At 35.9% G+C, this 13,944-nt stretch overlaps 4 protein-coding genes and 2 pseudogenes across 5 annotated transcripts; 1 reads left to right on the top strand and 5 right to left on the bottom strand.

Annotated features, from left to right (window-relative positions):
- The first annotated feature begins 90 nt into the window (after window positions 1-90).
- LOC104788667 (transcription factor bHLH77) lies at window positions 91-2,767 on the top strand. 2 transcript variants are annotated; one of them, XM_087456850.1, is made up of 8 exons: window positions 91-292; window positions 772-1,197; window positions 1,390-1,581; window positions 1,670-1,804; window positions 1,890-1,961; window positions 2,047-2,199; window positions 2,280-2,373; window positions 2,466-2,767. In XM_087456850.1, exons 2-8 carry the CDS (start codon window positions 772-774, stop codon window positions 2,501-2,503), a joined length of 1,110 nt encoding a protein of 369 aa, XP_087312976.1. In that variant the 5' UTR covers window positions 91-292; the 3' UTR covers window positions 2,504-2,767. The 2 variants fall into 2 exon arrangements, with proteins under 2 accessions (XP_087312976.1, XP_010512743.1); XM_010514441.3 differs by lacking the exon at window positions 91-292 and having other exon boundaries at window positions 295-1,197.
- Window positions 2,768-3,062: 295 nt separating this feature from the next.
- On the bottom strand, window positions 3,063-4,285 carry LOC147949783 (uncharacterized). Its single transcript, XM_087508992.1, has one exon. The coding sequence runs from the start codon at window positions 4,168-4,170 to the stop codon at window positions 3,187-3,189; it is 984 nt and encodes a 327-aa protein (XP_087365118.1). The 5' UTR covers window positions 4,171-4,285; the 3' UTR covers window positions 3,063-3,186.
- Window positions 4,286-5,703: 1,418 nt separating this feature from the next.
- On the bottom strand, window positions 5,704-6,933 carry LOC109126004 (F-box protein At2g38590 pseudogene; annotated as a pseudogene).
- Window positions 6,934-9,287: 2,354 nt separating this feature from the next.
- LOC147949782 (agamous-like MADS-box protein AGL62) lies at window positions 9,288-10,289 on the bottom strand. Its single transcript, XM_087508975.1, has 2 exons — window positions 9,913-10,289; window positions 9,288-9,835 (listed from the first exon to the last, which is right to left on the bottom strand). Exons 1-2 carry the CDS (start codon window positions 10,261-10,263, stop codon window positions 9,407-9,409), a joined length of 780 nt encoding a protein of 259 aa, XP_087365101.1. The 5' UTR covers window positions 10,264-10,289; the 3' UTR covers window positions 9,288-9,406.
- An 850-nt stretch (window positions 10,290-11,139) lies between these two features.
- LOC104767805 (agamous-like MADS-box protein AGL62 pseudogene) lies at window positions 11,140-11,978 on the bottom strand (annotated as a pseudogene).
- A 689-nt stretch (window positions 11,979-12,667) lies between these two features.
- LOC147949781 (agamous-like MADS-box protein AGL62) lies at window positions 12,668-13,746 on the bottom strand. Its single transcript, XM_087508970.1, has 2 exons — window positions 13,379-13,746; window positions 12,668-13,301 (listed from the first exon to the last, which is right to left on the bottom strand). The coding sequence occupies exons 1-2, from the start codon at window positions 13,727-13,729 to the stop codon at window positions 12,873-12,875; spliced, it is 780 nt and encodes a 259-aa protein (XP_087365096.1). The 5' UTR covers window positions 13,730-13,746; the 3' UTR covers window positions 12,668-12,872.
- Between the last annotated feature and the right edge of the window lie 198 nt (window positions 13,747-13,944).

The raw sequence follows: 13,944 nt of genomic DNA, 5'->3' as shown, positions 1-13,944 counted from the left end.
CAAGATCTGAACCCCTTGCAAGTCAATTATTGACTTTTTGACACCATGTTTTGGTAAGTACTATCTGTTATTTTTTAAAATAGTCTGCTTAACCAAGAATAATTAAACATGATAATTAACAATCAATTTTATCCTTTTGTTTGTTTTCTCTCCCACAACTTTTCTGTCTCTGCCATGCACATGCTCTCTTCTCTCTCCCTCTCTCTTCTTCTCACTCCAATGATTACAGAGGCCAGCCTAAGCAGCCTACCCACTTTCACCATCTAATGTTCCCACATTAACATAAACACACGTAAGATTCTTCTCCTTTTGAACTGTAAAACTCTCTCTTTTTCAATTTCCTAAATTAATTAGAATTTTCCTTATCATTACTTTCATTTTTTGTCATTTTCTCTTAAACCTTCTCCTTCTTCTTCTTCTTCTTCCTCATCTTTTTTGATCAGTAAAAAAAGTCACCGCCTCTTCTTTCTCTCTTTCCTCTCTACTTTGATTGATCAACCATTCTTCTTCATTTCGTTCCTTTGACTCATTTCCTCATAGATCTTTCACAAAACCCCATAATTGGGGGAAAAAGCTTACATTTTTCTCAAAGAGTTCAAAGTTACAAAATTGTCAATTTGTTTAAGGAGAAACACACTTAAAGTTTCTATATTTACTTCACAATTTTAGTTGTTTCCACTTCAATCTTGCTTCCTGATTCAGATTCTGGGTCTTCTTCAGAATTCCCAGAGAAGTTGTTCTGGTCATCAAAGTTTTGGTCTTTTTATATAGATGAACATGGACAAGGAAACAGAGCAAACCCTAAATTACTTACCTTTGGGTCAGAGCGATCCCTTTGGCAATGGCAGTGACGGAAGCATCGGCGATTTCCTTGGAAGATACTGCAACCCTCAAGAGATTTCACCGTTAACTCTTCAATCTTTCTCTCTGAATTCTCAGATCTCTGAGAATTTCCCAATCTCCGGTGGAATCAGATTCCCTCCGTATCCAGGCCAATTCGGAACCGATCGAGAGTTTGGGGTTCTTGGGTCACAACCAACGACGCAGGAGAGTAACAAGAGCTCGTTGTTGGATCCAGATTCGGTTTCTGATCGAGTTCAAACCACCAAATCTAACTCCAGGAAGAGGAAATCGATACCTACTGGTAATGGCAAGGAGTCTCCAGCTTCTTCGTCTCTTACAGCTTCCAATTCCAAGGTTTTTTAATTCACAATCTCTCTCTCTCACACACTCTAATTCAAAGGTTTAGACTTTAAGAAACTGTAGCTTTCTTGATTTTGTGCTTTGTGGAGACTTATCTTATTGACTTTTTATTAGTGTGTTTCTTGATGGTCCGGAAATGTTTTCACTCTGACCAAAAAAGGGTTTGGTCTTGGAATTATGATTCAGGTTTCAGGAGAGAATGGTGGATCCAGGGCTGGGAAGAGAAGCAAGCAGGATGAAGCTGGGAGTAGTAAAAACGGAATAGAGAAGTGCGATAGTAAAGGCGACGATGCTAAGCCTCCTGAGGCGCCTAAAGATTATATTCATGTTAGAGCTAGAAGGGGTCAGGCAACAGATAGCCACAGTCTTGCTGAAAGAGTACTGAACACCTTTATATATTTTTGTCGATTTTGGGCTGTTATGATGTTTTACAATGTTGATGTTTATGCGGTGTGTTTGGTTTCAGGCAAGAAGAGAAAAGATTAGCGAGAGAATGACGTTGCTACAGGATCTGGTTCCTGGTTGCAACCGCATTACAGGGAAAGCGGTCATGCTTGATGAAATTATAAATTATGTGCAGTCCTTGCAGAGACAAGTTGAGGTAAGAAATGGTATTTCGTAAATGTTCTTGAAATTGGAGTTTGAATGTACTTTAAAAATCTGAAACTTGCGGTCTGTTTCTTCAGTTCTTGTCCATGAAGCTGGCTACTGTAAATCCAAGGATGGAGTTCAATGCTAATGCTGCTTTATCCACAGAGGTAAAATTCTGATTTTTGAAGCTGCAATAACATGTTGCTCTGATAGAATGTTCTGTATCTATAATGTATACATCTGTATGTGTAGATGATTCAACCAGGGGAGTCTTTAACGCAGTCTCTTTACGCAATCGCTTGCTCAGAGCAAAGACTTCCATCAGCATACTATTCCCTTGGCAAGAACATGCCCAGATTCTCAGACACACAATTCCCCTCAAACGATGGATTTGTTCAAGCTGAGGTAGCTAATGTTTGATTCTAGAAACTCGGTTGAGAGTATCGAAAACTCAATCCTTTTTGTGTGTGTTTGATTCATTTCAGACACCAGGATTCTGGGAAAACAATGACCTGCAAAGCATAGTTCAGATGGGTTTTGGAGATATCCAGCAACAGAGCAGCAACAACAACAACAACTGTAAGAAAAATTAGAACCAAAGTGTTCCATTGGAAACTTTAGAACAACATGTCTTATGCTAAATGAAATCTCTTTTATCTTTTATGTTTCAGGTTCTGAGCCAACGCTTCAGATGAAGCTTGAACCATAGCTCTGATGAAAGGTCTCTTTGTTATTATTATCTCTCTGTACATACAGAAAACCAAGTAGTGATGAGTACGGAGTGAAACATATGGGAAAGTTAAATGTTTACTGTCGTTTCTTCTTTGCTTGTGGGATCTGTTGATTTCTTCTGAACCTTAAACCAAAAAAAAAACAAGAAAACCTTTCATATTAAGTATGTAAAAATGACAAGAACCTTTCTGAAACATCTCTGTATTATTCACAATTGTTTATGTATTATTGTTCTTGCTCAGATTTGTAAGAAACGGGAATAAATTTGTTCACGTCTTATATTATAACATGCAAGTATACAAATCCAAATATGAGTTTTGTGTCATGGTGATACAATAAAACTCACGATCAATCAACCAAACCAATTCAATGCACCAACGAACCGTAACTGTAACCAACACCAATTCAGGGTTCATAAAACACATAATCGATCTTGTTAACTCTCAAGATGAGAGCTAAGCTCAGAGAAACTTTTTAGAGATTTTTTACTTTTTAACAAAATTCAGTTTCTTAGCATAAGGAAGAAGACGATGAACAGCTTGATCTTAAAGGTTTAGCAACTTCAGCTCACACCAATCGCATCTCTCCACGTATTTTCCCTTATTTCCACCAATCATCCAGCTCCACGTGTTCCTCAGACACTGCTACTAAATTCCCATATCAAATCTCCCCTGTTTGCAGAACCTTGACCTCAAGGTTCATGTAAACTTCCTTTGCACATTGACTTAACTCCCATGATGCCTTCTCCACATTCTTAAGAGTCCATTTGATTGAAACCATTGTAACAACTCTGTTTGAAATATGACTTCTTAAAGTCACGAGTGATGCAAGTCTGATTCCAGGGTCAAAGGTTCGGCTATGTGTGCCTTTAACCATTCGTTCTACTTTGGCACATTCCATTTGAACTACTGGAGCCACACACTGATACATCGCTGCAACCGTCTGGACCTTACTTCCAGGCTCATAAATAACCAACTTCATGTTGCATAAGAGCTTTGTCCACTTGTCACTCTGTTCCCAGAGTTTATATCGCCATTTTTGCCTGATTTTAAACCTCTGGAGCTGTTTCTTTGCTTCAGTGACATCAACATTACAAGCCTTTTTTCCCACATCCATCTGTACAGTCCATGTTGATGCATAATGTGAGGAACAACCTTCAGTTGAATTTGAGAAAAACAGTGTGCCTCTAGCTTGAATGTGAGCAGCAGGAAAATGCACACTATCTGTTGGAACCATCATACCAAAAGAACTCAGAAACAGTCCCTTCTTGCATGATGCTTTGTACTTGAACCACCACCGCTTGGAAAACGTTCTCTTTTTGTTTAGCATCACTTCTTGAATAAACACGCTGGTTTGCAACAACTGCTCCTTCACCATGATAATCTGATCATACACAGGTTCTCCATGACAATGATCAAGCCTCATGTTAAAGCCAAGATCTGAGACATAAAAAACTTGATTGTATTCTTGCTTGATGTCCTCTTTCTCAGATCTAAATTTAAACCTCCAACACTTAAAACCATTGTCTCTCTTCATCTTCTGCTGTACCACTAGAGAACATTGATCAAATAAGTGAGAAGCTATAGGCTTAGCCGCCCCACTTGTTGGTTGTTCAGAGCAGTCAGCCTTTCCAAGAGATAACATGTGATCTTTCTTCTTGCAGAACAAATATCCTCCGACAATTTCAGTTCTAAAACATCCTTTGTAACAGCAGTCCTTCTTCTGCTGTAGCTTTTAAACCCCTCTCCAATGTGATCTTGTAGCTTTCCCTCATGAGACTCATATTCAACCAATGGTTGAATCGTTTTTGCTACTTCTTTTTTTTTTGGAGGAACAACCATGTTCTTCTGCTCCTTATTGAGTTTAAAGCAACATTTGAAACCATCTGGAGCTTCATGAACTTCTCCAACATCAAATAGGCACACAAATGTTTTGACATCAATTCCACCCATCAACTTCCTCTTCCTTTTTGTTCGCAGCCTATCAATCTTATGGGCACACAAACTTGAGAAGTAGAACACCTTATTGTATAGTCTCCACCGTTTTTCATTCTCTTTTTTCATATTTAAACCTCCACGACTTCAAGCCTTTTCTCTTTTTCTTCACTTTCATTCTTTCTTTAACCTGAGAACTTTTACCAAACAGTTGGGGTGCAACCTGATTGTTTGTGACACTTGTTGATTTCTGAAGCAACACATCCCTTGTTTTGGCATATGAAGCTTTTAGTATAGTTTCTTGATGATTAAACAAATCAACAAAGCCAACAACAGGTTGGGAATCCTCACAAACAACCATTGATGCATTTAATTGAAGGCTACGTTCCAATGTAGAAATCGATACCTGAAATGGTGGAATTAGTTCTTCCTCCGAGGTCGCTACTAGAGACATGTGTTCAGTGGATTGTGTCTCCAGCTCAGAATAAATATCCACAATCGAAATGGTGTCGTGAAGCAACTCTTGTTGTGGAGTCACTTGAACCTTTGGGAACTGTGAAGCAATAACAGAATCTGAGAACGATTCTTTCTCAACATCAACCTCAATGTTCACCAATTCTTCACTATCCTCTTCGCCGTTGTATAATCGAAGCATTTTGAGCAGCGCAACAAAACACATCTCCCTCTCCACGTGTTGTTTCTCGAGTTTATCGTGAAGCCTGTCTAAGCGCAACACCAACGTCTTTTCACGATCCATAGCTTCGTTCATCTTCGTCTCAGCACGCGTCTCCTCCATAGATTCCGAGGATGACACAGCTCTCTGATACCTTTGATACAATAAAACTCACGATCAATCAACCGAACCAATTCAATGCACCAACGAACCGTAACTGTAACCAACACCAATTCAGTGTTCATAAAACACAGAATCGATCATGTTAACTCTCAAGATGAGAGCTAAGCTCAGAGAAACTTTTTAGAGATTTTTTAGTTTTTTACAAAATTCAGATTCTTAGCATAAGGAAGAAGACGATGAACAGCTTGATCTTAAAGCTTTAGCAACTTCAGCTCACACCAATCGCATCTCTCCACGTATTTTCCCTTATTTCCACCAATCATCCAGCTCCACGTGTTCCCTCATACAGTGCCCTGATCAGGATATATAACAAGCTTAGTAGAGCGTTAAATTACATCTTTTGGTGAACTATTTGACTCATACTTACATAAACGAGAGAAATAACTCTATCATGTTCATGGCAGTAGCCACAAATAGAGAGAGACGCATTTTGTGATAGACACGTTCCATTTAGTAGCAGGTTGCTTGAATTGCACTAAACTTGGAATATAAGAGTACACATGTGAATCACACAGTTGGTCTCCGAATTCTCCGACAAGATCCAATGTTCTAAAGTATCCAGCCTCCCCAATGATGATAATTGTATGGTGATGCAAGTCATTATCAAAACCAATGGCGACTTTCTTCTCCTCGTCAATGTAGAAATCACACCTTGTTATATTTGTAAATGGCACGTGACTACCAAATCTCAAGAACTTATTGATCCACGACACCTCTTCGCTCTCAATCTTAGTCGTAATCCATAAGTCATACTCGTGTAGAACTGTGTTGTTGTGCTGAACTAAAACAGCAAGCTTCTCTTCTCTAAAACAAGATAAATTCTCAGAGTCACTACATCCAGCATTAAACGGCAGACGCAGAAGCGGGCCAAATCTCTCACTTGTAAAATCAAACAAGATTGATTATGTGATCGTTGCGTCCGCGGTTTCTGCCCTCTTTTGCGTTCCTTTTGGAAGCACAAAAGTAAGCGTTTCCCTTAAAAGAAAGGCCACATTTACCATACGCTATACGCCAGTGTGGACTAGTGACATCATGAGTCGTCCATAAATCAGACTCAAAATCGTAGATTTCATACCAAAATAATTGCTTTCTGGGGACTTTGTAGTAAGAAAGTCTAAACCTCAATAACTTGTAGCTACGAAAAGATTCCTTATTCACGTATCCGAGAGCGTAACTAAAACTTTCCCCTACGTCTGGGCAGCGATGACTTATTGATTTGATCCACCTCGTTTGCCCTAAATACGGATTCCAAACCACAAACCTAGAATCGTCATCTTTCAAGATGCATAGCAATAAACCCTCGCAGGGAAATATCCGTGATAGGTTGACTTGTTCGTCAAGGCAAGTAAGTTTGCCTTTATGCTCTGCAGATGGATCTCCATTGAGAAAGATGCTCGTTAAGTAAAGATTGTTATCCATCATCACGATCATCTGACACTAACCTTCTTTTGCTGCTGCTTGATCAATGCGCATCTTCATCAAGCTCTCACTTTTGGATAAATCGTTCCAGTTTTTGCAATTTAATCGTATTGCTCTCATAGATGTCAATGGAACCCTAGAGAGAATCACTATCACCATATCCATTGGAAGATTAGAGATCATCATTGTCGTCGTCATTGTTTCAAAAACCCTTCTTTTGTTTCTTCTGATTTATTGCGGCTGAAGCTGAAGGAAGAAGGCACAGAAACCCTAAATGAAACAAATTAAAGCCATTTGTGGGCTTCAGAAACTAGTCGGGCTTTGTATGATTGCACGTATGAGAAGAAAAAAGCACATTTACGTAAGAGACGTACGGGGATAAAGTTTTTCATTTATTTTATCTTTTTTTTATAAAACAAGATTGAAAATAACCAATTAATTGACTGCGCATGATCAAAGACTATGGCAATGTTCTACCAAAAAAAAAAAAAAAATACTGTGGCATGTTAAATCTTGTTACATTCTATGGTAAAACAACAACTTTAAGAAAAATTAGAACCAAAGTAAAAACAACAAGCTTCTCTTCTCTAACACAAGATAAATTCACATAGTCATTATATCCAGCATTAAACGGCAGAGGCAGAAGCGGGCCAACTTGTAAAATCAAACAAGATTATGTGATCGTTGCATCTGCGGTTTCTGCCCTCTTTTGCGTTACTTTTGGCAGCACAAAAGTAAGCGTTTCCCTTCAAAAAAGGACACAGTTACCACCAGACGCATGCATATAGTGTTCTCATGTCCAACACAAAATCTCGCATCCTCTTCTTTTTCTTCTAAATATACATTTACGCTCCTTCTCTCTCTTTCATTGTGGTGCTCGTACTTGTTCTGCGATTCATTGTAACTCTTAAAGGTTCGAATTTTGTAGTAATTATGGGTACAGAGAAGCTAAGACATGGAGTTGCCATTAGTGTACAAGTAGTACAGAACTGAGAGCCTCTTTTTCGTTCAGGTTTCTTCTTTGTTATCTTTGTCCTTGGTTTATTTTAATTTTGTTGAAAGCAACTAGCTTTTCTAGTTTGAGGTTTCTTAGACCAATAGACAAATTTTGATTGGAGAAAGGAGGTTGTGAATTTGGATATGATAACTTCTGAAGGAGGCTGACTGAGCTATTATTGCTTGTACACAGCCAAGACGTTTAGCTTGTGTCTTTGTTAGATCTAACATGGCTTCTCCGCTTTTGATTCTTCTCTGATTTTGTGTCTTTTCAGGGAACCAAGTGAATCTCATGATCAAGATACCACAGATCTCGATAAATGCGTTTTGTATATTCGTGAATCGTGAATTTGCCTCCAATCAAGAGAGTTCTAGACTCATGCTCTTTTTTTTTTTTATATATATATATATATATATATATATATATATATATAACGTTTTGATCTTTTTCTTTATTTCCTCCTCGGCCAGTTCCAGATTCTTCATCGAGAAAGATTGGCCTCACGTAAAACCCTAGGTGAATACGATGAGTGTTAAAGAAGAAAACTCTGTAAATTCAGAGGAGCTCCTCCTCAAGATTGCCTTGCATGAGAAAACCGCAAGCAACAAGATCAGCAACAACAGAACAGTCACCTCTAACACTAGCATGGCCAAAAGAAAACGCTTTCCCACCAGGGGAGAACACAATCATCAAAATCTTTGCACCACACAATGTGCAAAGCTCACTGACTTTCTTGAAGAGACCAAACCTTCTTATGGAGGAAGTCACGTGAAGGTTGCTCTCGTTTTTTTTTTTTTTCATCTCTATCTTTTGACGATGCTTAAGAGTAGAACAACTTACTTTTATTTATACAGGCGTGTCTTTCACTTGGGATCATTTATCATTATAAGTCATTCTAAGTACTATATTTCCTACCAATCTTTATTTTTATCGAAATTGAATTTTTCCATTTGAGGTACATTTCATACTTATCTCTAAAATTTCTCAAGGATAAAAAAATTCATGGTAGTTCATTGTAGTAGTTTGACAAATGTATGCATCAACGCCCCCATAAGAGATACAATAAATTATTTACGAGCTATTTTATAAAGACTTATTCTATATGTTGGGGGAAAAATTATTCATTTTATTAATTAGAGCTATTTTTGGTCTTTTTTTATAGCTAATACAAGTAATATATACAGAAACAAATATTATCTATTTTTGAGACATTACAAGCATCGCCACATCACAATCAAGATAAAATATACTGTTTTAATTTTCATAATGATTGAAAAATAGAGATTAAATGAAAAATGCTTAAACTTTACCAAAACAAAAATATGAAAAATGCTTAATTAATTAAATTCAATGAAAAATTAACTAAAGGAAATTTACAATTTCATAAGTTTTGAGTTATGGGTCCAAAAGTTTCAAGATATATATGTACAATTTACTAAAGTTAATGTTCCTAATGATAGTGAATTATGTTTGTCAAAATCAACATTCATAAGATATAAATAATATTATTTCTACTCAAGTATTGTAGATTTTTCTCACTATCTTTGTTCTTTAATCGACAATGAATACAAGCAGCCAACATACTGAATGTAAAGGAAAAATAAACTCAAGTCTCATGACACAAGGAAAATTAGGATGATTTCAATATCAAAGCTGCTCTTCTAGCTTCAGACTCTAGTATCTCCCGTTGAAGTTGTAACTTGACATGTAGTTCATGTTGTATCCCAGACCAATAACTCCATCATTGTTGTATCCAAAAAATGGTCTCTGGTAAGGAAAATCCATGACTGGATTATAGCTGAATGTATTCACTCTTTGATCAAACAGATCAATGCCGCCAACATCAACATTACGACCACCACCAAAGACAAAACTTTCTCCCATGTAACTCTGATGAGAAACATTCAATTGAGGATAATCAGACATCTCAGTTACAACCTTCTTCTTCACATCTTGAAGAGCACATATCAGATTGTCGGTTTCATTCAGGTCGAGTTCTTTCACATCTTTTTCATACCAACTTTTTCCTCTTTCTTCTCTGGATTGTCTCACCATGTCCAATGCCATTCTATTATGTTTCGCCTTCTCCTGTCTGGCCAGCACCTGGGTTAATGAGATTCAATCATTATATGGTTTATGCATATGAACATTTTAAATAATAAAATATAATTATGTTTTACCTGAGTGAGCATCTCGTTGAGATATTGTATATTTCTATCCAGACAAGATTCAGCAAGCTGTAGATTGTAGTTTGGTTGGTGAGGAATGAGAGAATTGTGGGTAACGTTTAGAAAACCATGAATTAGTTCTTTAAGACCAGGATGGCCAAAAGAAAACGCTTTCCCACCGGGAGAGAACACAATCATCAAAATCTCTGCACCACACAATGTGCAAAGCTCACTGGCTTTCTTGAAGAGACCAAACCTTCTTTTGGAGAAAGTCACCTGAAGGTTGCTCTCGTTTTTTATTTTTTTCATCTCTATCTTTTGACGACCTTTGTTACTTCTCACCATTTTCTCAAAAGATTTCATTACCAAGAGATAAAACTGATGCTTAAGAGTAGAACATCTTCCTTTTATTTATACAGGCGTGTCATACAAATGGAATCATTTATCATTATAAGCCATTCTAAGTACTATATTTCCTACCAACCTTTATTTTTATCGAAATTGAATTTTTCCATTTGAGGAATATTTCATACTTATCTCTAAAATTTCTCAAGGATAAAAAAATTCATGGTAGTTCATTGTAGTAGTTTGACAAATGTATGCATCAACCCCCCCATAAGAGATACAATAAATTATTTACGAGCTATTTTATAAAGACTTATTCTATATGTTGGGGGAAAAATTATTCATTTTATTAATTAGAGCTATTTTTGGTCTTTTTTTATAGCTAATACAAGTAATATATACAGAAACAAATATTATATATTTTTGAGACATTACAAGCATCGCCACATCATAATCAAGATAAAATATACTGTTTTAATTTTCATAATGATTGAAAAATAGAGATTAAATGAAAAATGCTTAAACTTTACCAAAACAAAAATATGAAAAATGCTTAATTAATTAAATTCAATGAAAAATTAACTAAAGGAAATTTACAATTTCATAAGTTTTGAGTTATGGGTCCAAAAGTTTCAAGATATATATGTACAATTTACTAAAGTTAATGTTCCTAATGATAGTGAATTATGTTTGTCAAAATCAACATTCATAAGATATAAATAATATTATTTCTATTCAAGTATTGTAGATTTTCCTCACTATCTTTGTTCTTTAATCGACAATGAATACAAGCAGCCAACATACTGAATGTAAAGGAAAAATAAACTCAAGTCTCATGACACAAGGAAAATTAGGATGATTTCGATATCAAAGCTGCTCTTCTAGCTTCAGACTCTAGTATCTCCCGTTGAAGTTGTAACTTGACATGTAGTTCATGCTGTATCCCGGACCGATAACTCCATCATTGTTGTATCCAAAAAATGGTGTCTGGTAAGGAAAATCCATGACTGGATTATAGCTGAATGTATTCACTCTTTGATCAAACAGATCAATGCCGCCAACATCAACATTACGACCACCACCAAAGACAAAACTTTCTCCCATGTAACTCTGATGAGAAACATTCAATTGAGGATAATCAGACATCTCACTTACAAGCGTCCTCTTCACATCTTGAAGAGCACATATCAGATTGTCGGTTTCATTCAGGTCGAGTTCTTTCACATCTTTTTCATACCAACTTTTTCCTCTTTCTTCTCTGGATTGTCTCACCATGTCCAATGTCATTCTATTATGTTTCGCCTTCTCCTGTCTGGCCAGCACCTGGGTTAATGAGATTCAATCATTATATGGTTTATGCATATGAACATTTTAAATAATAAAATATAATTATGTTTTACCTGAGTGAGCATCTCGTTGAGATATTGTATATTTCTATCCAGACAAGATTCAGCAAGCTGTAGATTGTAGTTTGGTTGGTGAGGAATGAGAGAATTGTGGTTAACGTTTAGAAAACGATGAATTAGTTCTTTAACACCAGGATGGCCAAAAGAAAACGCTTTCCCACCGGGAGAGAACACAATCATCAAAATCTCTGCACCACACAATGTGCAAAGCTCACTGGCTTTCTTGAAGAGACCAAACCTTCTTTTGGAGAAAGTCACCTGAAGGTTGCTCTCGTTTTTTATTTTTTTCATCTCTATCTTTTGACGACCTTTGTTACTTCTCACCATTTTCTCAAAAGATTTCATTACCAAGAGATAAAACTGATGCTTAAGAGTAGAACATCTTCCTTTTATTTATACAGGCGTGTCATACAAATGGAATCATTTATCATTATAAGCCATTCTAAGTACTATATTTCCTACCAACCTTTATTTTTATCGAAATTGAATTTTTCCATTTGAGAAATATTTCATACTTATCTCTAAAATTTTTCAAGGATAAAAAAATTCATGGTAGTTCATTGTAGTAGTTTGACAAATGTATGCATCAACGCCCCCATAAGAGATACAATAAATTATTTACGAGCTATTTTATAAAGACTTATTCTATATATTGGGGGAAAAATTATTCATTTTATTAATTAGAGCTATTTTTGGTCTTTTTTTATAGCTAATACAAGTAATATATACAGAAACAAATATTATATATTTTTGAGACATTACAAGCATCGCCACATCATCATCAAGATAAAATATACTGTTTTAATTTTCATAATGATTGAAAAATAGAGATTAAATGAAAAATGCTTAAACTTTACCAAAACAAAAATATGAAAAGTGCTTAATTAATTAAATTCAATGAAAAATTAACCAAAGGAAATTTACAATTTCATAAGTTTTGAGTTATGGGTCCAAAAGTTTCAAGATATATATGTACAATTTACTAAAGTTAATGTTCCTAATGATAGTGAATTATGTTTGTCAAAATCAACATTCATAAGATATAAATAATATTATTTCTATTCAAGTATTGTAGATTTTTCTCACTATCTTTGTTCTTTAATCGACAATGAATACAAGCAGCCAACATACTGAATGTAAAGGAAAAATAAACTCAAGTCTCATGACACAAGGAAAATTAGGATGATTTCAATATCAAAGCTGCTCTTCTAGCTTCAGACTCTAGTATCTCCCGTTGAAGTTGTAACTTGACATGTAGTTCATGTTGTATCCCGGACCGATAACTCCATCATTGTTGTATCCAAAAAATGGTGTCTGGTAAGGAAAATCCATGACTGGATTATAGCTGAATGTATTCACTCTTTGATCAAACAGATCAATGCCGCCAACATCAACATTACGACCACCACCAAAGACAAAACTTTCTCCCATGTAACTCTGATGAGAAACATTCAATTGAGGATAATCAGACATCTCAGTTACAACCTTCTTCTTCACATCTTGAAGAGCACATATCAGATTGTCGGTTTCATTCAGGTCGAGTTCTTTCACATCTTTTTCATACCAACTTTTTCCTCTTTCTTCTCTGGATTGTCTCACCATGTCCAATGCCATTCTATTATGTTTCGCCTTCTCCTGTCTGGCCAGCACCTGGGTTAATGAGATTCAATCATTATATGGTTTATGCATATGAACATTTTAAATAATAAAATATAATTATGTTTTACCTGAGTGAGCATCTCGTTGAGATATTGTATATTTCTATCCAGACAAGATTCAGCAAGCTGTAGATTGTAGTTTGGTTGGTGAGGAATGAGAGAATTGTGGGTAACGTTTAGAAAACCATGAATTAGTTCTTTAAGACCAGGATGGCCAAAAGAAAACGCTTTCCCACCGGGAGAGAACACAATCATCAAAATCTCTGCACCACACAATGTGCAAAGCTCACTGGCTTTCTTGAAGAGACCAAACCTTCTTTTGGAGAAAGTCACCTGAAGGTTGCTCTCGTTTTTTATTTTTTTCATCTCTATCTTTTGACGACCTTTGTTACTTCTCACCATTTTCTCAAAAGATTTCATTACCAAGAGATAAAACTGATGCTTAAGAGTAGAACATCTTCCTTTTATTTATACAGGCGTGTCTTACAAATGGAATCATTTATCATTATAAGCCATTCTAAGTACTATATTTCCTACCAACCTTTATTTTTATCGAAATTGAATTTTTCCATTTGAGGAATATTTCATACTTATCTGTAAAATTTCTCAAGGATAAACAAATTCATGGTAGTTCA

The sequence above is a fragment of the Camelina sativa genome, chromosome 1, assembly GCF_030686135.1.
Source record: "Camelina sativa cultivar CO46 ecotype springtype chromosome 1, ASM3068613v1".
In the NCBI taxonomy this organism is placed as follows: Eukaryota; Viridiplantae; Streptophyta; class Magnoliopsida; order Brassicales; family Brassicaceae; genus Camelina; species Camelina sativa.
Note: the sequence above shows the minus strand (reverse complement) of the source record. Positions and strands in the feature narration are given on the sequence as shown.

Excerpts from the sequence above, each read along its gene's own strand:
- LOC104788667 (XM_087456850.1), top strand. The coding sequence starts at position 772 with ATGAACATGGACAAGGAAACAGAGCAAACCCTAAATTACTTACCTTTG. Across the intron at positions 1,805-1,889 it reads CCTTGCAGAGACAAGTTGAG|TTCTTGTCCATGAAGCTGGC; the intron begins GTAAGAAATGGT and ends CTGTTTCTTCAG. Across the intron at positions 2,374-2,465 it reads CAGCAACAACAACAACAACT|GTTCTGAGCCAACGCTTCAG; the intron begins GTAAGAAAAATT and ends TTTATGTTTCAG.
- LOC147949783 (XM_087508992.1), bottom strand. The coding sequence starts at position 4,170 with ATGTTATCTCTTGGAAAGGCTGACTGCTCTGAACAACCAACAAGTGGG.
- LOC147949782 (XM_087508975.1), bottom strand. The coding sequence starts at position 10,263 with ATGAAATCTTTTGAGAAAATGGTGAGAAGTAACAAAGGTCGTCAAAAG. Across the intron at positions 9,836-9,912 it reads TCAACGAGATGCTCACTCAG|GTGCTGGCCAGACAGGAGAA; the intron begins GTAAAACATAAT and ends TCATTAACCCAG.
- LOC147949781 (XM_087508970.1), bottom strand. The coding sequence starts at position 13,729 with ATGAAATCTTTTGAGAAAATGGTGAGAAGTAACAAAGGTCGTCAAAAG. Across the intron at positions 13,302-13,378 it reads TCAACGAGATGCTCACTCAG|GTGCTGGCCAGACAGGAGAA; the intron begins GTAAAACATAAT and ends TCATTAACCCAG.